At 57.6% G+C, this 27,923-nt stretch overlaps 2 protein-coding genes across 2 annotated transcripts; both read right to left on the bottom strand.

Moving 5' to 3' along the window:
* Positions 1–3: 3 nt before the first annotated feature.
* Positions 4–21,790, bottom strand: FBXO41 (F-box protein 41). Its single transcript, XM_056344685.1, has 13 exons — positions 21,329–21,790; positions 18,232–19,160; positions 14,865–15,093; positions 14,433–14,512; positions 13,994–14,304; positions 13,602–13,843; positions 12,277–12,392; positions 11,869–12,021; positions 9,786–9,881; positions 8,663–8,781; positions 8,272–8,430; positions 7,470–7,585; positions 4–6,437 (listed from the first exon to the last, which is right to left on the bottom strand). The coding sequence occupies exons 2-13, from the start codon at positions 18,951–18,953 to the stop codon at positions 6,375–6,377; spliced, it is 2,406 nt and encodes an 801-aa protein (XP_056200660.1). The 5' UTR covers positions 18,954–19,160; positions 21,329–21,790; the 3' UTR covers positions 4–6,374.
* A 2,831-nt stretch (positions 21,791–24,621) lies between these two features.
* On the bottom strand, positions 24,622–26,455 carry EGR4 (early growth response 4). Its single transcript, XM_056360631.1, has one exon. The coding sequence runs from the start codon at positions 26,439–26,441 to the stop codon at positions 25,134–25,136; it is 1,308 nt and encodes a 435-aa protein (XP_056216606.1). The 5' UTR covers positions 26,442–26,455; the 3' UTR covers positions 24,622–25,133.
* Positions 26,456–27,923: the final 1,468 nt, after the last annotated feature.

Genomic DNA, 27,923 nt, shown 5'->3' with positions numbered 1-27,923 from the left:
CTGGTGGGGGCTGATCCTGTGTCCCTCTGTGCAGGTATTCGAGGCATGTTCTGTCACAGAGGACAGTGTTTCCTTCTGCCTGGCTGGAGGTTTTGTTTGGTTTTTTTCTTTGTGTTTCCCTGGAATATTCATCACAGAATCACAGCACGGTTTGGGTTGGAAGGGACCTTGAAGATCATCCAGTCCCACCCCCTGCCACGGGCAGGGACACCTCCCACCAGCCCAGGTTGCTCCAAGCCCCATCCAGCCTGGCCTGGGACGCTGCCAGGGATGGGGCATCCACAGCTGCTCTGGGCAGCCCGTGCCAGCGCCTCGCCACCCTCACAGGGAGGAATTTCACCCTTATATCTGATCTAAGTCTCCCCTCTTTCAGTGTAAAGCCATTCCCCCTTGTCCTACCACTACACACCCCTGTAAAAAGCCCCTCTCCAGCTTTTTTGGAGGCCCCTTTAGGCACTTGGAGGCTGCTCTAAGGTCCCCCTGGAGCCTTCCCTTCTCCAGGCTGAACCCCCCCAACTCTCCCAGCCCGTCCCCACAGCAGAGCTGCTCCAGCCTCTGACCATCCCCGTGGTCCCCTCTGGCCCCGCTCCAACAGCTCCACATCCTTACGCTGGGGCCCCAGAGCTGGACCCAGCACTCCAGCTGGGTTTCCAGAACATTTTCTTTGCGTTTCCCTTGAATATTCTTCCTTCATAGAGCAAGGTCCAGTCTGCCTGTCCTGGGTGTCCCACCCCATCTTCCCTGAAGCCAGGTCCCACCTCCCTGCACCCAGGGCCACCCTGCCCTCCCCAGCCAGGTGGGGAGCTGGTTTCCAGCTCTTGCTCTGATAATCTCCAACCTGTAAAACCGATTCCTAACTGCTTGGTTGTAAACAGGGAACTGGGAATCCTCCAGCTGCCAGGCCTCTCCACTAGAAATTCACCCCCTTTTTTCTTTTCCTTTCCTTCCCAGGACCATTCAGAAATAGATTTTTTTGCCCCCTAGCTAATCTGGCGATGTTTGTGCCCTATATGCTGTCCCTGTCCCCTGCTTTGGCCCAGTGCCCTGTGGGGCTGCCCCAACCAAGACCCCTCTGCCTGCAGGGAGAGGGGGGTAGGAGAAAGGGGTGTTCCCAGTAAGCCCCAAAAAGCACCTGGTCTCACTGGTTTCATGCTGGAGCTGGCCGGCACTGGCCTGGGTTTAGCGTGGTCCCCGGGGGAGTGAAAACCCCACCTGAATCTCAAGAGTCTTTATTCAACACTGAATCATAAAATAGCTCTTTACACACCTTGGGGGTTTGTTTGTTTGTTTGTAATTCTTTAAATACACATTGTTTACACTCGGCAAAGTTTCAAAGCAACAACATCAAAGTGCGTCTACAGGTGATAGTACCAACCAAAGTGCTAAAAACACAGTCTCCCACGGCCGATGGGCAGCAGCTCCTGCCTCGCCCGCTCTCCCCGGCCACCGTTGGACCCTGCTGCCGACAAAAGCACCCGGAGCCTCCCCCTGACCCCCAGCTCGGGCTGCACCCCCACCCCGCTGCTTCCCCCTCCTCCAGGGCAGCGTCCTCCTCCGGCAGGTGGAGCGTTGAGGACCTGCTTTAGCATCAAGGGACTGTGGGGCTGGGGCGGGGAGGGGGAGGGGAAAGGGGTGTTTGGTTCTTCCAGACACTGGCACATCGCTGCAAAAGACTAAAATAGACCTAAATTTATATAGATTTAAAAAAATAACTTAGGAGGCAAACTGGCTACCTTTTGGGAGGGGGGAGGTTGCTGTACAGGGCCCCTTGGAAATCGCCCACTGGGGCTGAGCTTGTACCCAAGCAAACACTGCTGGGAAGCGCTTGAGGGAAACGATTGCAATTCCTGTATATATATATATATATTTTTTTTTTTTTTCTCTCCCCATGGGGAGTGCATCCTCTGATTATCTCTAAGCAAGTGTGCATCACTGTGCTCGCTTCCCAAAAGCCATCCCACCCCCCTGCACCATCGCACCTGCTTCATTCTTCCTCCCCACCCCGACTCCACAGAGCTCAATCCCGAGGCTGGATTAGAAAATTTTTCCTGCTTTCGGGCAGTTTTCCCTCCTCTTCTTGCTGCTGCACACTGGGGAAGGACGTGCAGCGGCTTTTCCTCGGGGCAGGAGGGGCGCTTGCAACCACTGCGGGGATTATTTTGCCTCCCCCGATGGGGAAGGTGGTGCTTCGCCACTGCTCACCTTGCAACAACACCGCGCGGTGCTTTGGTCACAGCACACTGCCTCCAGCTGCTGAAATCAACCCGCTCCCTGGTTTGGGTTTGTATTTTTTTTGGGTTTTTTTTGGCACCGATTCCCAAATACTTTTGCTCCACCCCAGCCTGCTGATTTTTAACCCAAAATGAGAGGCTGAAGCGATGCGCTCTCTCCTGCGGTGGGGGCTCCTCTAAATGCTGAGAGAAAACGTTTGTCAACTGCTTCAAGAGCCTTTATCAACACTTTTCCTTTTTCTGGTTTTTGTTCTGTTTTTACCAAATTCAGAGCCTTTTGGAGGATTCAAACGAGCTGTCCAAGACCCAGCCATGACTGTGCCTTGGGTGGCAGCTGGGGCCACGACACCCCGGCAAGAGGTGGTGTATGTTTTTCTTGCCTTTGCTTGATAAAGAGGTTTAAAAAACCTCCTTGGACAGCACCAGCCTGGGGTTCCCATTTGCCTCAGGCCCTTACACCCCTTGACCCCCCCCAGACTGGGGGCGTGGGGATGAAAGCAGGAGGAGGCAGCTGGTCCCCGGAGCATCCCCAGCTCCTGGGGGCTCAGAGCGATGGATGTCGAGCAAAATCCAATACATAATGAAACAGAAAATCAGGGATTTGGGATAAATTTGGCCCCTGAGCGGGTTTTGCTGGTGGTGTTCCTCTTCAGATCCCTGACCAGCAGCCAAATTCAAGTGAAGGGGAATGCCGTGAGCGCTGGCCATGGGGAAATTTTGGGCAAATCCCCTAGAAAAGGAATAAATCTCCCCAAAACTGGTCCTGTGGGAGCCAGCTGTGGCAGGAACTGGCAGCACTATCCATCCAGCCCCTGCCAGATCTGGCCACCACCATGACCTCTGAGTAAAAGCTTGCCGCTGATGCTGACCCTGGGTCAGGTGGCTGTGCCCTGGCTTTTGCTGAGGATTGTCATCGCAGAGCCCCTCTGGGGCTTCTCTAGGGTCTAGTATGGGGTTGAGCTCATGCTGCAGCAGTCCCTTCCCTACCAGCACCCAAATACATTGTGTGATTTCAAGGCGTTCCCAGGGGCTTTGGTATTTCTGCACATCTCCATTATCAGAGGAAATCGGGTTGAAACCCCACGGCCGATGTGGTGAATCCTATGGCCTGAGCATCCCGTAGGGATGGGGGTGCGTGATGGGGGTTTGTGGGGAAGCCAACGGGGCCATGTGCCAGCGGGATGGGGAGGGAAAGCAGCAGGGAAACCATCAATATGACTTCGCAGTGGAAGGGATACGGAGCCGTTAATGAGCTTGTTGCCATGAACAACCTGGCCAATTAGGAGCCACCGGGAGAGCCAGGGAGACGCAGGGCTCTCGTTACCACCAAGCCTGTGCCACAGTGCCAGCCACCATCATCCCCAGCTGAGGAGGAGGAAGAGGAGGAGCAGGAGAAAGGAACTCATCCAAACCCAGGAAAAATGGGGAAACCCCCCTCACTTTCCATCTTCTAATCCTCGAACCTGCTCAAGGTCTTGTGTCATCACAGGATTTTTGTAAAAATGTGGCTTTGCTAAGCCAGAAATTTGACTTCTTGGGAATGCCCCAAGGGGAGGCAGATGGTTTGGTCTGGTCTCGGTGACATCCCAAAGCACCAAATTCAGGTGAGGTTGTCCTGTCATGACTTACGAAACCCTCACGGCGGTGGGAGGAAGGGGATGTCACAGACCCACCCATGCTCCATGCCACCGACAGCACCAGCAGCCACTCCGGCCTCAAAGGCGAGCACAGAAGGTTTCTCCATGAGTCCTCAGCATCTCCCCCTGCTTTCCATCACCTCATCCTCACCGTCCCCGTGACCCGGAAGAGCTGGGTGAGGGGCCAGGCACATGCAGCAAATCTGGAGCAGCCACCTTCAGTCTTCAGACATGACTCTCCAACACAATAGTCTTTAAGCATAGAGTGTATAAACATGCTGAGTATATAATTTTCCTTTAAAATCTTTTTTTTCTCTCCTTCTTTATAGAAATAAATACTTACTTTTTTTTTCCTTCTTTTTTTTTTTTTTTTTTAAAGGAATTTTGCAAGTCTCTGCACTGTTTGGAATGGTGACATATCTGCTGGGACCACGCTCGTGGGATGGGGCTGGGTGGTCCCCAGTGGGTTGTGGCTTTGCTGGGTGGGGTTTTTTTGCTGGTTGGGGCATCCCTTGCTCCTCTTGCCCCTGGATTACATGTGTCCCAGCCTCCCCGTGGCGGAGGTAAACCCGTGGTGGGCATGGCAGCGAGCTCACCCCTGGTGCCAGAGAGCTCATCCAGTGCTGCCCATGGGGGCACGGTGGGACGTGGTAGTTTCTCACAGGCTTTTTTTTTTGGGGTCCCACATTTTGTGCATACAGGGAGCAGCCTCCTCCTGGAAAGCTGCAGTCAGTGGGGGAACGGAGGTGCTTCAGCCCAGGGGTTATGGCCAAAAAACCCTACCGTGTTTCAGAGGAGACAGCACAGACGGGATGAGGGGTGGATGAAATGGTCTCCTGAGGTGCTTTCTGGGGCTGGAGACCCAGGAGCTGCCTCTGGCCCACCGCCAGCTTCAGCGATTTGGAATCAATTTTATTTTCTGTCAGGGTCCCCACAGGCTGCTGGCATGCTGGGAGCCATTGGCTGAGGTCTGCAGCTCTCGTGTCATAGGTGAGGAAGATGGCACCAGGATGGGTCTGTGGCCTTCTCTCTCCAGGGGGGATGCTCCATGGCAGCCCATCAACCCCCGGAAGGGCTGAAGGAAGGGGAGATGCCATGGGAAGGGCTGTCTCCTCATGGCTATGCTGGCCAACATGCACCAAAACCTCTGACGAAGGTCCAGAGAAGAGGACAAACTGCCTAGATCTGCTTTTCCCAGTTGGCTCCTCTCAGCTCAGCACAATGGGTCCAAGCACGCCTGGGTGGGGCTGGAGGTGGCAGGGGGCTGCCGTTAAGGCTGGTGTGTCCCTGCTGCTGGCAGTGCTGTCTGTGATGGGTGTCCCCCATGGTGTGGGCACCTCCTGGCACCTTCTCCCCAGGGTGGAGAATGGAGATGCCTGACCCTGCTGGATGCCTTTCAAAGGCCTTTTCCTTTGGAAAAAGAAGGGTGTTTTAGGGGCTATGATGTCCTTGCAGGCAGAAGACAGACAGAAGAAAAAAGCAGAATTAAAAACCAGCCGTGGCCATAGATAAGGGTTCTACCAGGGCAGCTGGGTTGGTGCTTTCACCAGCAGCTTTGGATTTCAGGACATTTTGGCCAGGGTTTCTCCAAGTTGCTCAAGAAGGCGATGAGATGGCAAATGTAGGTGTCCCATGCCAGTCGCTCTCTCCACATGGGGCAACTTGCTCTGAGGGATGGTGGTGGAGACAGAAGCATGACCCATGTTTCCTGGTGGATGAGGATTTTGGAGATGGTTTATTGCCTTGGCAGGAAGGTTTGGGTGGAGAGGAGGTGAGGCTGGAGACGTCTGGAAGAGTGATCAACTCTCCTGGTGTCCTCTGGCTCTTACAGCCCCCGAGATGCAGCTCTGCCATCCAGGCTTGTGCTGTCGTGGCTGCTGGTTTCTGGGCAGTATTTACCCAGGTTTAGGTGTCCCTCTGTTCAACAAATGAAATGAAAATGAGCCGAAACCGTGCCAGAATGCTAGGCGCTGTTTCCTCTGGAGGAATGTCCCCTTCCCACCTCCAACATCCCATGGAGGGGATGGGGATGGTCCAGCTGTGACACAGCGGCGCCAAGCCCAGCGGTCTGCATGAAGCCCATGGGGATGGGCTGAGCCATCCTCAGCTCCCATGCCATCAAAAGGCCAACCCCTACTCCCCCAGAAACAATGTTTGAAGAAAAAGACATTCCCCAAACAAGGATCCTTGGCAATAAGCAGCCACAGTGGGGGTGGGGGGATGTTGAAGCCATTTTCCCTCCCAGGGAAGAGCGTAGCCCTGCCTCTTTGGGCAGCCAAAAAATTTCCTTAAGTAGCACCTTCTCGCCCGCAAGCTGGCACCGGGGACAAGCGCTGGCTGCCAGTCACTAAGGCCTGCAAGAGTTTTGGGGTTTCTTTGTGCATGAGCCGGTGTCTCCATGCTCCAGGTCCAGCAGCGGGTGAGCAGCGGACAGTGGGTTTGGTTTCACGGGGCCTTGGGCTCCACCGGGCAGAGGAGGGAATGTGCTTTGTGGTTCCCTGAAGGTCTAACAGCCTCCTTCCACTTTGATGTGTAAAATCTTGGAGAAGCCGGGTCTCTTCCTCAGGGCCTGGAAAAGGAGCAGAGAGTGGGGTTGGTGGGTTGGACCCAGCCGTCCCACTGCCCCATGGGGTGGGTGAGGGAGAGGGGAGAACATCTCAAATCCCTGCCATGGGAAGGGGTCCACCCTGGTCCCAACCCTCCTTGGCTTCCTTGCAGGACTGGCTCAACACTTCCTAGTTCCATGCCCTTGAAGTCAGCTCTGGATTTGGTTTCTGTTCAGTTAAAACCACAGTTTCCAGGGCACGGTAGTAGTTTGGGGCAGACAACATCAACACATGGGATTTGCACAGCGTGGTGGTGGGCAGCCACACAAGGAGAGCCCCTCCAAAAGGGCTTGTGTCTGAAGGTGCCCCCCAGCCTGGGGTGGTTGTGGGTGGGTCTCGCTGCCTGTTGTTATTCCCATGTCAGGTCTTGGTGGTGGAGCAGGAATCTCACTGACCCCATCTGACTGCACTGGTGGGTCTCCATCCCCACGTCCTGCTCTGCATCTCATCAGAGTTTCACCTTACAACCCGATGGGAGCCCAACCTGCTGCAGGATGAAGTTAAAAGTAGGATAAAGTGAAATGGAGACATCTATTTCTCCCCTTGGACGCAGATGGAGACATCTGCCTTGGAGACCGGGAACAGATCAAGGACTGCCCAAGCCCTGATGAGCACGGCAAGCCAAGCAACGTCTGCAACTCAGCTTTAACTAAAATTAACCCTATTTCTGCTTTCATGGGTGGACTTTAAGTCACTTCACAGAGTTCAGCAAGTAAGTTGCCCTGTGAGGGAGGCAACAGCCCTTTTCTGTCCCTGGAGAACAGACCCACAGGGAAGAAAGTCCTGGTTAAAGCAATGGGAAGGAATTACAGCATGTTAGATATTGGTTTAGCCTCTGGGGCATGTGTGTCTGAAGGGGAGAGAGCCTTCAGGATGTCCCTAGTGAGCTAAAATATTCTCTACTGAGGGACTACAGCAGTGGACAAGAATTTCTCCCCAAACTCCACAGGGACGTGGGGCTGGTGACACATGGGTTACCTCTGGGACTGGCATACCTGGAGTTTGTTCACCATTTCTTCAAACATCTTCTTGGCTTCAGGGCTGTGGGGTTCCTTGAAATAGTCTACGATGCCTACCTGCACGACGATGGACTTGAGGTTCCGGCACACACCTGGGGGCAGAGATACCTTCTGGCTTCTCCATACCTGGGGGCAGGCAGACTCCCCACAGCTGGCATGGAGCCTAACACCCACCCAGTGCTCCTCAAGGCCTTAGGCATTTGGGGATACCTCACCCTGAAGATGGAGGAGGCCTGCTTTTGGTGACCAAGGCCTCTGTAGGGAGGATGATGGTTTATGTGATGATCTCTGATTGTCCTATCCCAAATCAGCAGTCTTGCCTTTTCCTTGGGAAACCCTTAGGCTTCTACCCAGAGGGATGGGTTCCCTGCAAGTCCAACCACAGTCCCATGTGCCACGACCACCAGGAACAGCACTTCAAATAGACCCTCCAGCTGGCTGCAGACCTCTTTCCCCCAGGAGCTCCTGTCCTGGCAAATGACGTGACCCCATACTCAGCTGTGCCACAGACATTGAGACCTCGATTACACAGCAGGGGAGCATGGAAGGAGTGTCTCCATCCTCCCTATGGCCCAAGGCAAGATCAGCTCTTCTTAACCCATCCTTGGCAGGGTGCTGTTGGAACCCCTCTTAGAAACCTTCCACCACAGAGCTCCCAGCACCTTCCAGTATTGGCAGTGGGTTCCTGTGGGAGCGGCTGGAAGGCAGGGTCTGGTTCATGGATCTGAATATTTGGTGGCCTTATGGCCAATGGACGATGGAATGCATTGCTACTCACTGTTGAAGTGCAGCAGGGCTTTGGGGGTGACCGGAGTGGATGTCAGTACCAGCATCTCCAGTCCCTTCAGCCCCTCTCGACACACCTCTGCTGCAACCTCCTGGTTGATCTCTGCCACGTGGTCCAGCTCCAGGACCTGAAGCCGCATGCAGTTTCGGGCTGGAAGGACAGAGCACCCGCCATCAATGCCCCACAGGGAAGAGATAAGGACAGCCGATGGGAAAGGGGTGGTAGGAGGGATGGGTGGCAGCAAGGAGGGGCAGGGTGCACCCATGGTCCTTGGGGTGGGGGCTTCTCCATTGAGATGCTCCCCATAGGGCACCTCCTAGGGGTATACCCTGCCTCCAGCAAGGTCCCCTTCTCCCTGTCCCATCCGAGGAGAGCTGCCTACCTAAGGATGCCAGTCCCTGGACGCCGCAGCCTGCCCCTCCAACGCCCAGTGCCCGCAGGTGCGGCCAGCACCGGCCGATCATCTGAAGGCAGCGGTTGCTGAAACGTGTCGGCTGCTGGCTGGGGAGATGAAGAAGAAAGAGCTGGGGAGGGCTGGCAGAAAAGCTTGGCCCCTCACCCCATGAACACTCCTGCAAGTGGCGTGGGATGGGGACATTTCCCACCTCACCAGCCTGGGGGTCATGACACTGTAAGGAGGTGTCTTCAGAGCAGGTGTCTCCATCTGAGCAACCACCCTGGGCTCTGCTGCAATCAGGACAGAGCACGTTCATGCATTCTGAGTCCCTCTGCCCCAAACCCTCCACCTCTGGAGGTCTGAATCAGGCCCTGAACTCTGTTACTTGCAGTGATCAAATCAGCAGCAGGAGCCTGCACCTCTGGCTCAGGTGGAGAACCCTACACGCCATATGGTGTTTCCCCCAGGGATGAAACGAGTCATCAGGGACTTGACATCTTCTCTTCCTAAGAGACATCCCCCTCTGTACATCTTGATCTAGGCTGACAAGGGACATGACATTGCAACAAACATCCCAGGACAAGAAGAAATGCCCAGGAGGCAGCCCCATGGCACGGAGGTGAGGAGCCAGGTGACCTGCTCTGTGAGCCACGAACTCCTGAGCACCCTGACATTGTGGGGCGGAGATCCACCAGCACCTTCACGCCCCCAGAATGCTTTTCCAAAGCAAGAGCATCTGCAGTCATCTCCCTAAGCAGCGACTCAACATCCTTTTAAAAACATCCAGGCCCTTCACGGCTGCTGTTGTATGAGCAGTGAGGAGCTCAGACAAGCCTTTGATGTTCAGTGTCGCCTACCAGACCCATCACGGCTCCTCTTTCATCTCTGGTGTTAGCAGCCTCCCTGGAAACATTCCTCACTCGGCCCATACGTGCCTACACCCAACAGCTCCCAGCCTTCACAGGGAGAGATGGGGCTAAGCTCCTGGTCTCTCAAACCAGCCTCATCCCACAAAGACCTCCCCACTCCCCAAGCAAATCTGGATCTGGCACTCAATTTCTTTCCAGCCCAGTGGTGCCCCTCACACTCATCCTGACATGATTCTTACCACGGATGCAGAGGTGCGACCTGGAGGGAGATGATGTCCCTGCAACCTGCTCCAAGGGCCCAGATGACTTCATGACCCACGGGGTCCGTAGAGCTCCTGGAACAACACAGAGGACATGTGGTGGCCCCCAGCAGCAGTGATGCCACCCCGGGGGCTATGTCAGCAGCCTCCATGCCACTACATCTCTCTGCACCTCGGGGTGCAGACAAATCTGGTCATTACTGATAACCCACCACCTGTCCATGAAACAGACGGTCCCAACACCAACCCATGCAGGTAGGCTGAAGGCATTTCTATTTGGAGTTGTGCCTACGGATGTGCAATGTCAAGAAAAATGGAAGAAGGTGAGGTTGAAAGTGAGACTGAAGATGAAGCAAGGCTGAAGGTGAGGTTGGTGGTTGAAGGTGAGGTTGGAGGTGAAGGCAGAAGTCTTCCAGATGCAAAGGTGGCAAGTGATTGAACTGAGATTGCCAGGCCGTGTACCCTTGCAGAGCAAATACAACATCCCTGCAGATCCCACTGGATTGGTTTCACCTGCCACCTGCCCAGCCTGGGGAAGATGCCAGGTAAGGACCTTTCAGCTGATGGGTGGTAACTTCCAGCCAAGGGCAGCGTCTTCTCCATGGCCTTTGTACCAGCTCTGCAATTGTGCCACCACAACTGTAGGTGGCTGTTGGCCACATGTCACTGTTGTGGGCTCCTCCTTGGTGTTTTGGGAGGTAAGTCCTCATGGAATGCTGCTGGATTCATGCAGGGGCATGGTGGAGGTGGAGGTTTGTCACGAGTCACACTGCCCGCCCACCTGGCATTTGTGCTGCTGGTTCAGAGGAGCTTTCGCTAATGCCATCAGCTCCCAGCACCAAGTCAATGGAGAAGAGATGTTGTGATGCCACCAGACCAAACAGAGGACCCTGGCCTTTTCACTGCACCAGGCTGCCTCCTGAAGACTGAGGCCGTGCTTCCTCACTCTAAATTACCTACTTCAAAACTTCAGGCAAGCCTAAAAATAAGTGATGTGTGTTACTGTCAGTGTTTCACACATCTCCACTGAAGAAGTCTGCCAAGAGCCCCTTGCGAGTGTGGCGGGTTAATTAGAGCATGAGTCAGAGTCACAGGTTAGCAACGCACCAGGAGCGCTTGGGCTTGCTGTAACACCCTTGGAAGGGTCAATGGAGGAGTCTTTGGGTTAAACCTAGCAGCATTGGGCTGCCTCATGGTGTAGGATCCCCAGATCAGAGCCATGCCTAAGCTCACTTGGTCCACAACAGAGGAGCCAGCTGGGTGTGCTTTCCCACCTGAAGGACTCCATCCTGGGCTGGATGGGGACACCCATGGGATGCAGGTGAAATGGCCACCAAGGCTGAAACGGTCATCTGCAGGGTGCAGCAGAGGAAGAATCATCCTCTTTGAGTATGTAGGAAAGGTAAATCCTGTCTCCACAGGAGGCAGAGCCTCTTCAGAAGGTGGCCAAAACCAAGGAGCAGCCAGTGATCTCCTCCAGGACCTGTGGCCTCCTCCAGAACCTACACCATCATGTGTCCTTGACCTTCAGCTAGGTCTCCCAGTTGGGTCTTAGCGGTCCCATGGCACAGCTGTTCCTCCCTCTCAGGGCAGAGGGATCCTGAGGTCTCTTCTCCCCATTAGAAAGCTTCATCAGGGCATGACAGTCACGTGGGACCTCACTGGGCCCCGGTGTTGGTGCACCTCTTCTTCACCCTTCTCTAACATAAAACAGTGTCCCCATATCAAGACCCTGGTCACACCTCCAGCTGGGATGAGATCGGTATCAGAACGATGGGAATAGAGCTGGAAGGGAAATATCTGCATGGGAACAGGCCAGTAGAGGATGAGAGCTGCAAGGACACCTTGCACTGGGGACACTGGATACTGGGGTTGCTGCTTGGGCTGGGGACATGGAAAGGTGGATCCTTTGCATCTGGCTGGATGGACTGTGTTCTGACAGGGAATGGGGATGGGCATCAGAGGAGTTCCAGCACATCCCATGGATGTTCCCAGCCTTCTCCCAGCCAGGGAACCCCATGGTCCCCATGGGCAAGGTGGGGATGCTGGTGGCCATCCTTACCGGTATGTGACAGCCTGCAGGGCCCGGCAGTAGCAGCTGGCAAGCCAGAGCGAGCGGTCCGTCAGCACGTTGGGGCAGTGCGAGATGCGGAGGATGAGCAGGTTGCTGCCTGTTGCCTTCAGCAGGGACTCCAGCCCGGCTTCCAGGCAGCCCCTGCCGGGGGATGGAAGCAGGGTCAGGCATGGGCACCCACGCTCACACTCCCTTATGGCTGCCCTGGGGTCACCCCAGGAAGGTGACATGTCCCATGGGGATCTGTGGCTCCAGGATGCCCAAAATCCACAGCAGGAGCTGGTGTGCGATGAATGTCCATCAGTGGAAACAGGACATTGGGGCTCATGGAGCATTGTCATCTCTGAGGACCAGCAGCTCCTGCTGTGGGAGGGTGCCTGGGATGCGGGGACTCACCTCGTGCTCTTCATGTAGTCCTCCTTGCTCTCCTTCTTCCCTCGCTGGCGTGGCTTGAGGTTTTGGAGGGTGAGGGAATGCATCTGGGTGCACCACTGAGACAACATGGCCAGGAACTGGAGGGACAGGAGTGACCATCACTGAGGGGGACACCCTCAGCATGCCCTGTGCCACCCATACTCAGCTCTTTTTGGGCAGATCTGTGCACACACATATGCATTTCTGCATACCTCCCCTCCCATAAATATGTGAAAATGCACATATGAGGTCACACAGGAGTGTGTGCAACAAAATCACAAGTGTCACCACAAAAGCACTTGACAATGTGTGCACGTGAGCTCACACCCACAAACACGCACATGCGAAGTGTAACGCATCCAGCCACCCGTGCCCGCAGCTGTGAGCACCTGTGTTCCCATGGCCATAATGGCGTGACATTCCAGAGGCTCCGGGCAGGCCGGGCCGAGGGGCCGGGGCCGGTGGTGTGGGGGTCCCCAGGGCCGAGTGCCGGGCCCTGCCCCTGGGTCACACCAGCCCCCGGCAGCTGCGGGCTGGGGGCAGGGGGCTGGGAACTGCCCGGCGGGACAGGGCCCGGGGGGGCTGGGCGGCAGCGGCTGGGCATGAGCCCCCAGCGTGCCCAGGTGGCCCAGGAGGCCAGCAGCGTCCCGGCCGGTGTCCGAAACGGTGTGGCCGGCAGGGCCGGGGCAGCGCCTGTCCCCCTGCCCTGGGCACTGGTGGGGCCGCCCCGCGGGGCCTGGGCTCAGCGTTGGGCCCCTCACGGCCAGACAGACACTGAGGGGCTGGAGCGTGTCCAGAGCCGGGCAGGGGCTGGGGCAGGGGCTGGGGCACCAGCCTGGGGGGGCGGGGGGGTCAGCCTGGAGAGAAGGGGGCTGGGGGGGACCCGGTGGCTCTGCAACGGCCTGGCAGGAGGCTGTAGCCAGGGGGGTCGGTCTCTGCTCCCCAGGAACCAGCGACAGGACGAGAGCAAACGGCCTCACGTTGCGCCAGGGGAGGGTGAGATTGGGTGTGAGGGAACATTCTGCACCGAGAGGGCTGGCAGGCGCTGGCACAGGCTGCCCGGGGACGGGGGTGTCATCATCCCTGGGGGTGTTCAAAAACCATGTGGCTGTGGTGCTTGGGGACATGGTTCAGTGGTGGCCTTGGCAGTGCTGGGTTAACACTTGGACTCAATGATCTTAAAGATCTTTGCCGACCTAAGCAATTCTATGATTCTATGACAATCCACACAAGTGAGATGCTTGTGCATTTTCACCTTTCTGGAAGAAAGCTGTCACCCCTAGTGGTGCCACCCCCATCCCCGGTACCTTGGAGGACACCCTGGCATTCTCCAACAGAACCCGTGTCCACACAGCCGGGTGCCGGGCCACGAACTTCCAGTCCTTGCACACCTCAGCCGCCCGCAGCAGGGTCTTTGTGTCCAGGTAGGTGAAGATGCAGAAAAGAGCCGCCCGCATCTTGAGGATCTCAGGGCTGATCACCTCGCTGGAGTGGCCTGGGCTGCCCCTGTCCAGACGGACCCCCTTGCCCCCGGCCCCCTCGGTCCTGGCTGTGGGACACGCACTGTCAGTTGCCACTGGTGGCCGGGGAAGACAGGAGGGGAAGGAATGCTCCCCGCAGAGCCCAGGAGCCATCCCATCCCCCACCTCCCAGCCTCCCCACCCTCCCACCCCACCAGAAGAGCCAGGTGCCATCTCACCTGTCAGCCGGCAGCTGCCGGCAGGTCGGGATCCAGCGGATCCAGGTGCCTCCGGCTCCCAGCCCTCAGCCTCCGACTCGGTGGTGCGGGAGCCCACATCGGAGACGTCACCCTCCTCGCCCTCAGTGCTGTTGCGGTAGGGCCGGCGGTGCCAGTTTTGGATGGCTTGCCGGCGCAGCCCTGAGCCCCGGGTGCCATCCCGCGCTGGGTAGGGATGCCCGTCGGCGGTGTCATCGGTGGGGCACGGCTCTGCACTGTCACTGTCATAGCAGCCCGAGCTCTGTGACACAGCTTTTGCCCGGCTTGAGGCCCTAGGGGACAAGGATGTCCAACCTCAGTGCTTGACGGGGTGTGCGTCTCCTTCTCATCAGCCCCTTGCCCACCAAAAAATGAGCATCCCACTAAAATCCCCAATGGACAGCACGGAGAGGGGACTCACCCGGTGCTGGAGGAGGAGCGCTGGTTGGATATGCCGTAAGGACCATGCACGGCCGCCCCTGGCCCCGGGTGCCGGTCTCTCTGTGGGGAGATGGAACAAGAGAAGCCAACATGGCAAAACCCAAAATGTGGGCTGTGCAGCTGGGGAAGGTGACCCCGATAACCCACCCAGTGCCAGCTGCGTTTTGGAGTGAGGCCACACCCAAGTGGGATGCAGAGAGCATCTCCAGCATCATGCCAATGCCTTGCCCACACTTGCCATGGAAACACAGACCCACCAAAAAGCAACTTCTTTTTGGGATCCCCCCACCCAGGATTATCCATTTCCCCACACAGGAACAAGATGCGGGGCCCTACACCTCCCCGCTGAACCCTTTGCAACCATCAGAGATGCCACATGGGTGCATGCCCAAAGCTGTTGGGGTGCTCGTGCCTGTGCTCGCGGAGGTACCAGTCGGCCGGCAGCCTTGGCCCCCGGCGTGCCACAGCGTCCCAAGCTGCCATTTGGGGTGGTGCCACAGCTGCTGCTGATGATCTGGAGCTGCTTCTCGGCCCGGTCTGCCCGGTCCAGCAGCTCCTCGATGAAGTGTTGGAGGCGGACCTTGGCGTTGGCCTCACGGGCGGCTGTCTCCTTCAGGAACTGGTCGATCTGCAGCACCTCCCTACGTGGAGGGACCAGCAGGTGACACTCCAATCACTTCCCACCTACCCCTGTTAAGCACCTCCATCCCTTTCTGCAAGCTGGGGGTCCGGGATGCTTGTGCACATCCAGACCATTCCCATCACCAGCCTGATCTGGGATGATCAGCCCAGATGGCTCCTCGGCATAGTTCAGGGCAGAGCAGTGGCCAAGGGATGCTCCCAACATGCAGGGTGGGTGTCAGCACCTTGTTTTGGGGGAGACGACATCCCCAGCACCTTTGCTGGGCTGTATATCACTGCCAGGACTGGCATCAGTGATGCCTGAGCATGATGGAGAAGAGGGAGGATGATGATGATGATGGTACAGCGGGATGATGGAGGAGGATGGCAGTGGTACCCTGCCTCATTTGGGGCAGACTTAAAGATCCTAAGGGCAGCCTGAAGTCCTTAAACCCTGCTGAGCCCCATACCAAGTCAAGCCCAGTGGCTGCAGGGCCCTGGCTCCTTCGTTAACATATTAATTAGCAGGTGCTCGGGAGCTTCAAGCCTGTGAATGGGCAGGGTTTGCCCTGCTGAGGCACTGAGATGTTATCCCCAAAATGTGGCCTGCTTTGGGATGGACCATGCCAGTGACCCAAGGCGGCCCCATTTTGCCCTGCACACGCGTGCACCCAGGCACGCACCCACCCACTGACCTCATCTACTTCCCAAAAACATGGGCACATGCAGCCATCACACCCCTGCAGGCACACACATCCCAAAAACACATGTGGCCTTCGCACCCCTGCAAACACACGTGCCGAAAACATGTGTAGCCATCACACCCCTGAAAATGTGCCACATGAACGCACATGTGTGCACCCAGGTATACACACACACGGAGCTGTCGTGCGCACCCCCAAGTGCACCACACGCACATGCACAAGCCACCCTTACATGCACAAACACCATGAAAACACAAATGCAGATGTTCACCCTGACACACACGCATAGCCAGAGACAACTGGCACACAAGTACCGGCAGCATCATGAGCATACACCCCCAGACACACCTACAGTTGGTTGCGTGCACACTTGCACGGTTGATGGTGCACACACGCACAGGCACAACCACTCTCACACGTTCCATCAGCATCCGTGAACCCCTGCAGATGCACAACACAGCTCTGCATGTCTGTCATGTGCACACCCAACTGTGCACACCCGACTGCGCACACCCAGCCACACCGATCTGCACAGGAGCATGAAGGAAAGGGAGGGGGCAGCCCTTAGCGACATAATACCCATTGCTGATTATTAATTGCCATTTAATTACCAATTAATTGCCTCCCAACCTGTCATTTGCAGAGTGAGAGTGGGAGCTCCCCAGTAACGATTTGGGAAGGCTCCTGGCGAGAGGCCCCAGGAGATTTGGAAGGCAAATGGGGTGCTGGCACAGTGAGTGTAAGGTGATGCTGGTGGTTATCATCTGCATCTCTCTCATCTTCATGGACTGGGTGGAAAAACACCCCCGGCAAAGCAAACGGAACCCAGAAGCAAATAAGCCCCCCCATGGAGACAACGGCCTCATGGTGGTGGGGCTGGCAGGGCTGGAAAATGTCTCGGGCAATGTTTTGCTCTTGAGCAGGGGTCCTCAAACTTTTTAACCAGGGGGCCGGCGCGCGGATGCAGTGGCAGGCAGTCATCTGTGACTGCTTGGTTTCTCCCCCCAACCCCCGGCGGGGGGGGGGTGTCTGTAAATACCGGGGGCCGGATTGAGGACCCTGGGGGCCGTATCTGGCCTGCGGGCCGTAGTTTGAGGACCCCTGCTCTTGAGGAAGGGTGAAACTGGATTTGCTGAGGAAAATGATTTCCAATGATTTCCCCACATCTAAGAAAAACACATCCCTGTTCATTGCTCTGTCTTCAGCCTGGCAAGTGATTTTGTCACTCTGGCTGGAGGAGTTTGAGGACTGATGGGGACAGTGAAGAAGCAGGAGGGTTTCTCTAAGGAAAAGGTCAGGAGGTAGTTTTGGGGTGTAAAATCAAGTTCTTAGGTGGTAGCAGTGTGCAAGCTCCACCATGGGCCGAACAAGACATGTTTGACCCGATGGTCACCCTCTCTGCCCTGTCTTACATGTCTCCAGGCTCTGCTCCAGTCTGGGGGCCCTCATCCTGCCACCACGCACCCCCAAGATGCCCAGGAGGCAGCTGATGGCAGCCCGCAATCCTCACCATTGCCTGTCCCATATGCATGCATCCAAACCAAGAGGTGTTGCCCTTACCCAGCTCCAGCATCATCCCACTCCTCACCCCAGGACCATCACCCCCACCAGCAAATCCTGTGACCCTCATTTTTGAGCCACAGTCATTTTGGAGTCAAAAGCATTAATGAACTTGCTGAGAATGGTGGGGATCAAGACAAGCCCTTGAGGAGTCCCACCAGTGCTCCCAGCTCAGCCCAGCCATGACTGTCCCCCAGTAACCTCTCCTCACTGACTTTCTGGACCCTGTGGTGACCTCCAGCTTTGCTAAGAAACTCCTGAGGATCAAGGTCTAGTTTGCTTGAGCAACACTGATGGGCAAAATGTCCCAGTGCTTGACTGGAGGGAAACTTGGGAGTAGCACTGGGGTGGGAAGGGGTTGTTGAGTGGGGAACATAGGATGAAAATGAAGATGACAGTGCCACAATCCCAACAGCAAATGGAGGTCATACTGCTTGGGCTATCCCCCCTCCTTCTGGGAGAAAAATCTGGAATCAGGCATGGTCAAGGTAGCCTCCCTCATATTTATGACCATGGACAGGTTGAGGGGATGGCTCAGGTTGTATAGGGCTGGCCAATGTGGCTGTGGAGCCCAGCCCTGGTGTTGGGGGGACACTCTTTGGTACTAGAGATGGGCTCTAGAACATGGTCACCACCACTTCCCTTGGCAGGACAGCACGATGGCCATGTGCATCCCCAGCTTGACCACATCCTGGGGGGCACCGGTGGCTCTGGGACAAGGTCTGGGAGAAGATGCAAAACCTGATGCAAGATGATGCCATTGGGCATTGCCAAGGGGATTGTCCCCTAGCACTTCATCTGAGGGTTTGGTGGTGGTGTTGGACTCATCAGGGCTCACCACCAGGGACCAATTTCCCCCCACCCTGCAGCTGGGAGAGGGGGCAAAGGACTCACTGTTGCTTGCGGGTGAGCTCCTGCTCCTTCTGCACCAGGTCCTGCTTGAGGGAGGCCAGCATCTCCACACTGACGTCCACCTGGCGGGACAGTTCAGATGCCCGGTCCTCTAGCTCCTGCTTCTCCCGGCTGAGCCGCAGGCTTTCCTGCTTAGCCTTCTCCAGCTCTGAGCTCTTGCGGTCCAGCTCCACCTGGAGCCGGCCCACCTGAGAGGCAATCTTCTGCTCCACCTCCTCCGTCAGCTTCTCCAGCCTCTTGTCCACCTCCAGCTTCTCAAAGGCGCGGATCTTCAGGCGGGCCAAGCCTTCCTCATAGGCCGCGTCCATAGTGGCTGGCGGTGTGGGGGCTGGTGCCACGGCTTTTCCCCGGGTGAAGATCTCTGTCAGTGGGATCTCAATCTCGTGGACATAGCGGGGTGAGGGGGAGGAGGATGGGGCCGGCTCCAGCTCCTCAGCGGGGACAAGGTCGCAGGAGAAGCGTTGGTCCTTGCCTTGGAAGGAGGTGCTCTCAAAGTAGTCCCGCCGGGCGGCTGGTGTCAGAAGGGCCCCATCGGTGGCCAGGGGGAAGACGGCAGCATCGCAGATGCTGTTGGTCTTGGAGAGGACGTAGAGAGTCTCATAGGTGTGGTTGTACTCCAGGTGCGCCCGCAGCGAGGAGAGGCTGCGGAAGCGCTTGTGCTCCCCACACCGCGGACATCGGTAGGGCAGGTCCAGCGAGGCCATCCCTCAGCTATGTGCCCCAATGCAGGGGAACCGCACAGCCCCGCTCATGGCGCGGGATGGATGGACTGGTGGCAGGCAGAATGGGTTGGGGAGCCCCGGGAGGTGGGGCCGTGGCTCCGCTGGGGCATGGCGGGGTGAGAGATCTGGGATGGAAGTAGGGGCTCCGGCAATTCTGGGGGGTATGTCAACATCGGCCGGTGCCAGGCACTGGAAGAGATAGGGGGGTTAGTGATATAGGGACAGTGGGTCCCCAAAAGTCCCTCCTTGATCCTTCTTCTTTGTCCCCTTTCTGCCTCCATCCTACCATCCTGTGCTCCTCTCACTGATGCACGACCCTTGGGAGGGTGCACAATGCTCAGGAAGTTGCACAGTCCATGGGAATGTGCACAACCATTGGGAGGATCCACAATCTTTGGGAAGCTCCACAGCCCTTGGGAGGATCCACAACACTTGGAAAGGTGTGCAGCCCTTAGGAAGATCCATAACCATTGGGAAGGTCCCCCCGCCTTGGGAAGGTGCACAAGCATTTGGGAGCACAGCCATCATGAAGGTGGACAACCCATGGGCAGTCTCTCCCCATGTGCCCTGAGCTTGCCACAGAAGGGTGACCCATGTGCTTTCTTACCCAACCACCAGGCAACGAGCCTCTGCAGTGCCAGGGGTCTCCAGGGGACAACCCAGGCACAGTGTCTGGGTTGCTGGGAGCCACCTTCTCCAAGCAAAGGATGACCCACTCCTACTAGATCAGCCCATGCAGCCTCACAGCAGGATTCATGTCCAAGAGTTACGTCTCAATAGTGTCCCCTTCTGGGGCTGTGGGACCCCTACGCTGTCTGATGCATGATGTCCCGTGGCCAGGCAAGGGAGGGTCCCCATGAGGATCTGGTTTTATCACGCATGACATCGCAGGGGGCTGGGAATCCCACCCTTGTGAAATGGGATAAGCCAGCAAAAATCCAGCCTGGGAGGTCACCATGGTCTCCAGCCTGTGAGGCACGAGCAGGCGTCAGGGTACATTGCTGCAATGCTTTCACCCCAAAGCACTGAGGGCACCCATGGGTGGGAGCATCCCTTGCTCATCCCTCTGCAATACCTCACAGAGGGCTCTTCCCACCACCCTAAACCCCTCCGAGGCCCCCTGCGCCCCGTAACCACCAGCCTTGGTGAGCACTAAACCAGCACTGAGCCCTCCATCCACGCTCATCCCCAGGGCAGCATCCCCCATGGCTCAGCATCCCTCTCGGAGGGCACAACCAGGTCATGAGGTTTGGGAAACCATTTCTTAGGGAAAAATCAGTAAAGGCAAGAAATCCATGCAAAAAATATATATCAGGTGTGACTGGGAGGATTTCTGGAACTGCCTGGCGGTGTTTTGAGGTCGTTACAAAATGCACCCTTGCACATCAACCCCACCTGGGCGACCACCGGTGCCAGCTTGGATGAAACCTGGTGAACACAAAGCACAGCTGGCAACTTCGGCTGCTGCCGATGGGATGAGAAAGCGCTTTTCCACCGTAGGGATGTGGCCACAGCATCATGCCGCTGATCCCTCAGGCCTGGATCGCTGCCCATGTCTCCTGGGGTACCCGATCAGCCTCAGTCTGTATTTCTTATCCATAAGCCAAGGCAGGATCTGGCCCAGGCGGGTCCGAATACACACATCGCCCAGTCCCCATCCTGGGCAGGTCCTACCCTGACCACAAAACCTCTCCTCTCCTCCCACCCACCCAGCAATGACCAGGATTTAAGGAAATTATTAGTGGAGTCATTACTACGGCGGCCACACTAATAAAACCCACAGGCATCCGGAGCCGGGAAATGCTCCTGGCCGCCGGGAGACTGCAGCAGCCGGTGAAATCCATCCCTGGGCTGTTTCAGTGCCACTACCTGCGATTCATCATGGATCCTTTCTTCGCATTGTTTAACATTTTTCCTTCCCCCCTCCCAAAAAAATAATAAAAAAAAATAATTAAAAAAAAATAACCAGCAGGCAGCTCCACTGCCTGTTTGAAGAGGGAAGGGGGGATGGAGAAGAGGGGTGGCGGTGGTGGATGCTGCTAGGGTGGCAGATGCTGCTGGTGCCGTGTGCCTGCTGGTCCCCATCCATCCCTGGCTGAGGCTGCAGCGGGGTGGGGGCCCCGCGGTGGGTGAGAGTGGCTGGGGAGGACTCACAGGGGGCTTGTGGGAGGAGGGCATGAAAAGCCGGGGTTCACCTAGCCCCCCAGCACCTGGCGCAAGGAGCAGCGGGTCCCTCCTCACCTTCTGGCAGTGGCTTTGTCCCTGCTGCGTCCCCTTTGCTCACCGGAGCCCCTGGGCGAGCAGCAGCCTGGGGACAAGCCCCCGCCCCCAGCGCAGCATCCCGCTTCTCCCCATACCTGCTTCTGGCCGCCGACCTCCCGCGTTTGGATCCTCCGGCGAGGGCAGCATCTCTCCGGCTTCCCCACTGGCAAACCACCGGGCAAGGAACCGGGGGGGCTCCGGGCTGGGGGGACAGAGCACGCACACTCGCTCCCGTGCACAAAGGAGGCGGCTGCTGAGCGGCTCAGGGCTTTGTGGGGGAGGAAGGATGCTGGGCAGGAGGGATGCAGCCCAAGGAGGAGGCAAGAGCCGCGGGAAGCATCCGGCTCCCTGCAGCCAGCACCTCCATGCCAGCCAGGCCCTGGGGAAGGAGGGAGGGTGGTGGCTATGGGAGGAGGAGGAGGAGTAGGAGTAGAAGGAGGAGGAAGGAAGCAGAGGCTGAAGGCCCTGGTGGGGCGGTGGGAGGGTGAAGGCTGCTGGGCACCCTGGGGACGGAGGGTCCCCGGGCGCTGCAGGGCTCAGGGGGGACTATGCATGGTGAAGGCAGGGGAGAGGGAGGGAGGGATGGAGGGATGGAAAGAGGGAGGGCAAGCGCTAGCAGCCGCCTCCTCCTCCTTTGCAGCCTGAGCCCGGACTGCTTCTCTCTGCCGCTTTCCTCCTTCACAGCTCCCTCTGCCTGTCTCCCCACGAACACCGCGGGTCCTCCGCCGGGCCTTGCTGCCATGCGGCAGCCCGCCGGCCTCATCCTGCAGCCCCCCTGCCCCCCGAGCCCACCCTGCGCAGTCCCTGGCCCTGGCAGGCTCCTGGCTGGGATCATCCCAGAGCATCCCTGCCAGGAGAGCAGCTGGCATGGGGTATGTGGCTGAGCCTGGGCACCTGCGCTATCCTTCCCCATACTGGGCTAGACCCACGGTTGCAAGGACCCAGGCTTGGTCCTGAGACGTTCCCTGAGCACCCTGGCTTGGTCCTGATTGGGTCCCGATTAATCCTGGTTTGGTCCCTGGCTTAGTCCTGATCTGATCCCTGAGCACCCTGGCTTGATCCTGTTCTGGTCCCTGAGTACCTTGGCTTGGTGCTGGCTGGGTCCTGATCCAGTCTTCGAGCACCCTGGCTTGGTCCCTGCCTTGGCCCTGATGTGGTCCCCGAGCCCCTCAGCTCAGTCCCCAGTGTCAAAGCCATCCAGCACTGACATGTTTTCTTGTCTCTGATGGGGACATGGGGGCAGACGGCAGCATTTGGCCCAGGATGCTGCTGGCCTGGGAGAAGTCCCCACCCCAGTGTAGCCCTGGGGTTTGGGGTGCCACTGATCCTCCCCTCCTATAAACGTGCTCAGTCCCATCCCACCCCAGAAGCAGCTGCACCCAGCTGCTGTGGTAGGTGCTCTCTTCGCTTGGCAGTGGTGGCCCGGGAAGCAGAGGGTGAAGGCTCGAGCCCGGGTGTCTCCGCAGAGCTTTCAGGCTCAGCATCAATAATAGATGCACTTTCAGAGGGGTATTAATAAAGATCTCATGCATCATGCATGGCCAGCGGCGCAGGGGAAAGCAGGGCTGTTTACTGCCCGGTGAGAGCTGACGTCCCACTGAAAGGTGCCCAAAAGATGGCTCTTTCCAAAGGAAACACGGGTGCTGAGCTCCTTGTTAATGATATCTGGGGTGTCCCCCTGGAAAAGCTGTGGGTTTTTTTTCTGGTGCTTGGGGTCATCTGCATCCCACAGAGTGGTCCTTGCTCAGGATCTGGCTCCCACACACATGGGATAGTTCAGCTGCTGGGGCCAGCAGTGCTTGGGGCTGCTGGGTGCTCACCTGAGGGACACGAGCACCCTTGGGTACCATCAGAGGTTTGAGCTCTTAGGAACAGGTCCAAGGAGTCATTTAGGATTTCACTCTCAACAGGTTTCCTTCTGGCTCCTTCCCTCATCCCATCTCTGCTAGCAGCCCTTGGGGACCCCGTGTCCCCTGCCCAGCTTTCCACCCAACTCCACGCGGTCCTCCCACCCCATAGCAAGCTCAGTGTGGGGCAGTAGATTTTCCCGGGACAGTGGTATAACTGGGGTTTAGCCCTGGGATGCTTCAGTCCACATGCCAGCAAAGGGCTGGCGGACATGAGGGGGTGAGGTAGGGAGACCCTCCCTTTCCTCCATAACATGGTTGGGGGACATATCGCCTCTCTCCAAGGCTCTCCAAGGTGGAGGGGGAAAAATCTGTCAGAGAGAGCAGACATGCAACCATGCCCCTTTCCTGCCTCAGTTTCTCCCTCTGCAAGAAAAGGCCGATCATCCCCAAAATGCCCAAGCATCGATGACAGCTGCCGAGACCTGAGCCAGGGATATGACAGCCCATCCCCACTGCCCAGCTCCCTTGTTCCCACAGGCACCTTCTCCTCCTGATTAATTAAAACCAAAGATCAGTGAGCCCCATTCAAGCAAGCATCTCCTATCAGAAGGATGAGATTTTGGGGTTGTATGGTTTTAACTGATTTTTAACCACCAGAGGAGGGAGGCTCTGCTATTGGTGGCACCTTCTAGGCTGCAACATCTTCTCCAGAGCCGTCTGGCCACTGGTTGTTCCCAGGAGAAGGGAAGTGGCATTTCTCAACCATTCAAATCACCAAAAGGGAGGGAAGCAAACAACCCCCCTCGGCTTCGCAGGGGGCTGTATCCTGCCTGGCTGCCTCTGCCTCATGGTGCCTGGATCTCCCGCCCTGGGCATGTGCCAGGTTGAAAATGAGGAGCAGGGCTGTAATTCACCCCATTTCTTGTGGGTGAAGCTTGCCCGAGGGCATGCCAGGCATCTGCACCCCATGGGGGACCAGGAGCCGAGGGTGGGGGCTCTGGGCTAAGTTTCAGGGTCCCCACAGTGGGCCCCACAGCTCTGGATCCAAGTAGGGCAGATCCTTCCAGGGCTTGGCCTCATTGGAATAAACCCAGAGCAATATCCATCTTTTTGTAGAAGGTGTCCCTTCCCTGCTCTGCCCCAGGACAAGACCCTTCTCCCAGAATGAGCCACCCATCCTGGGGATTTGGGGATGCTCAGGAGGAGGATCGCCAACCCCCTTGCTGCACTGATTGATTTTTCTCTCCCTGCTCATTATTTAAGCACCTTTTTCCCCATCCGTGGCAGCTAGAGGTCAAAAACACAAACAGAAATACTCCTGGTGTTGGCTGCTACACGGGATTGAAAGGCAGAGAGCAACCCCAGCATGGTCTTAGATAAGCTCAAATTTTTAATTAGAAAAATAGACACAATTTTCTAATATTCCCGATAGAGGCTTTTTCTTTTTACAAACAGGAAAATAATAATAATAATAATAATCATAATCATCATCATCATCATCATAATCATAATAATAATAATGACATCACCTTTCCAAAGGGACCGTTACACACCAGCTGCCAAAGCCTGGCAGCATCTCTCTCCTTCGGGAGAAAGGACCGGTGCAGCCGCAGCCCCCGACTGTGCCGGCTGGTAAATAACCAGTCGGGAGCATCGTGTAAAGTGCTGGCAGGGGAAATCACAGTCAGCTTGCTACAAACGCAGGATGTCCATGGGTTTGGGTATATAAAAACCCCACCTCAGTGGTGATTTCTTTCTGTACATGTTTTTTTCTTTCCCCTCCTTGGAACAGGAGCTATAAAAATGACTCAGTCCCTGCAGTTTGGAGATGGCTCCAGGCGGCCAGAGCTGCCACATCCCACCTCCACAGCGAGCAGTCCAGCACCACAGCATCACCTCTGCTTCCCGTGTGGCCCTCTCCTCCCCGGCATGGCCTGATCTGTCGTCATCTTCTCAGGGGCCACCCCAGAAGAATGATATTCCCACCCCGACTCTCCCGTGAGATGCTCAGGGGACCTTGGGAAACACTGTCTCCCAATGTTCAGTGGCTTCACAGTGTCCCGAAGGAGAGACCCACTGAGAAGAACCCCAAACCTTTGAGCTTCTCCTCTGTCCGGGCTTTCTGCTTCAGGTGGACCTTGCTGTGGCGTTTCTTCTCATCGCTCCTGGCAAAGCGGCGGCCGCAGGTGTCACAGGAGAAGGGCTTCTCACCAGTGTGGGTGCGGATGTGGGTGGTGAGGTGGTCGCTGCGGCTGAAGTTCCTCAGGCAGATGCGGCACTGGAAGGGTTTGTGGCCCGTGTGGATGCGGAGGTGCCTGTTGAGCTCATCCGAGCGGGCGAAGCTCCGGATACAGTTCTCCACTGGGCAGGCGAAAGCCTTCTCATGGGGTTTCGGGCAGAAGCATTTGGAAGAGCACTTGGTCCGGCGAGTCTTCTTCTTGGGCTCAGCCAAGGCAGGAGGGTTGGTGGGCAGCAGGGGAGGGATGGAGGAAGCGGTGGCGTGGCCCAAAAAGTCCGTGGTGGGGACAGAGGGTGAGGGGTGAGGATGGAGGAGCTCGGCAGAGCTCATCAGACCCGGCAGGACTTCGGGCTGGGCCATGGAAGCATTGAACTCCGGCATTAATGGAGGAGGGAGGTTGTGGATCTTGGTGTCGGCAAAGTCCCCATGGGCCGGGAAGTTTTCTGGCTCGCAGCCAAAGCCCAGATGGGTGCCAAAGCAGGCAGCATCCTCTGCCAGGCTGCCGAGCTCTGACTGGCAGCTGATGGACAAGACGCTCTCCATCTTGGAACCCAGCGGGTGGAACAGCCCCTGGCCACTCTCCCCAGCCAGGAAGGCTTCAGGAGAATGGTAGCCAGCGGGCAAGTAGGCCTGATGCTGGGTGATGGGCTCCCACTGGGTGCAGGAGGCTTTAAACTTGTCCAGGGGTGGGGAACCAGAGGGCAGCTTGATGTCCTGCTTGTTGTCCAGGAGCTTGGGCTGGAAGAAGCACTGCGAGGTGTTTCCTAAGGTGGGTTGTGCCTGGAGGGGTGGAGTACCCTCTGCCGTGGGGAAGCTGCTGTAGCCCTGCTCCGGGAAGGGTGTTTGGGTGGATCCATTCATTTCAGGCTGGCAGGCAGTGTAAAGGTCCAGCTGGCTCTGAGCCACCTCGGGACAGGGGTAAAGAGCATCCAGGTGCCTTTGGTGGCCCTCAGAGGAGGTGAAGGGGGAGATGCCCAGGATCCCTGACATCAGGTTGAAGAGGGATTCCTGGTCCTGGGGATGCTCTGGCACTGCCTTGATGAAGAAGCTGCCGGTGTAGCTGAGCGAAGGGGAGGGCTGGCTGCCCAGGAGGGGGTAATCCACTGCCCCCTCGCTCATCGGGGTGTCCAGCAGCTCACCTGGGGACACAGAGGGGACAGTGGTTAGAGGGATGAAGGGATGCAGGGCTTGTTGGGGGGTGGGGGGGGCGGGATACAGGGGAACAGCGGGAGGCTGATGTTGCGTCACTGCGAAGTCCCCATCCTAGCCGTGTCCCCGGGACCGCAGAGGGAGCCCTGGGCTTCACCTCCCTTTCCCGGCAGGACCCTCTCCCTCGGCTACGGGGGACTGTTGGACCCACAGCCACGGGCTGGGAGCAGGCTGGGGGCAGAGGAGAGCGAGATGCCCGATTCCTGGCTGCAGCTATCACTCCCAGCAGGGTCCTCCATCCCCGCCCGGCTCCCCCCGCGCCCTTACCTCCGAGGAAATCGGCCTCTGCCAGAAGTTGCTGCTCAGGCTGCCCCAAGCCCTGCAGGTCTCCGGTTTTCATCTCGCAGCTCTCCTCGTACTTGGAGTAAAGCGGGTCCGGGCAGGAGAAATCCATAACGTTGAGCATCTTCCCTGGAGGCACGGCCGGAGTGGAGGGGCCGGGCTGGGGCGAGCTGGGGGATGCTCAGGGCGAGCCGGGGGATGCTGCGGGGTACCCAGACTAAGCCGGGGGATGCTCGGGGCGAGCCGAAGGATGCTGCGGGGTACCGGGCTGAGCCGGGGGATGCTCGGGGCGAGCCGAGAGATGCTGCGGAGTACCGGACTGAGCCGGGGGATGCTCGGGGTACCCAGACTGAGCCGGGGTATGCTCGGGGTAGGTGCCAGGGGCCGTTCGGGGGCTGCTGCGGAGTGCTTGGGGCAATCCGGGGGATGCTCGAGCTGGGTGCCGGGAGCGATCCGGGGCGTGCTGTGCCCCGGGGGGTGCTGTGCCTCGGGGGGCAGGCGGGGGCAGGCAGAGGCAGGCAGCAGCGGCAACCCGTGCGGACACCCGGCTCTCCCTCCCCGCCGCCTCTTTTATATCTGCAGCGGGGCTGCTCCGACCTTCCGCCGCAGCCATTTCTGGAGTCCCCAGTGAGGCTGCCGTGACGTAAATGCCCATATATGGACTCAGGATGTAGGCTAGGGAGTCCCAATAAGGAAATCTCTCCCGTGACGCGCTGCCCCCCTCCCTCCCCCTCCCCCTCCCTTCCCCTCCCCCTTTTCTCTCCCTCTGTGTTTTTCTCCCCCCACCTTTTCTCTCTCTTTTAAACTAATAATCGCGATATTTTTAAGAAACCGCTGCAGGCCCCGAGGCTGCTGCTCTGTGTGTGTGTGCACAGCACCCCCCCCACACCCCTTGCCATCCTGCCCGCAGCCCCCCGCGGCACCCCCTCCATCAGCACCCCCTGCACATGGCTGCGCACAGGCTGGCCCGCACAGGCAGCTGCACGCAGCCTGCGCTCCGCCTGCCGGGTTCAGCTTTGTCCCTGCAGTTCCCACGGCTGGGCTGGGCTGGGGGGATGCTGGGCACCCCTCCGGATCTGGCCCTTGCACCACAGCAACGAACTGGGGCTT

This window comes from Falco biarmicus, chromosome 1 (assembly GCF_023638135.1).
Source record: "Falco biarmicus isolate bFalBia1 chromosome 1, bFalBia1.pri, whole genome shotgun sequence".
NCBI classification, from domain to species: domain Eukaryota; kingdom Metazoa; phylum Chordata; class Aves; order Falconiformes; family Falconidae; genus Falco; species Falco biarmicus.
This window is presented reverse-complemented; position numbering and strand designations above follow the sequence as displayed.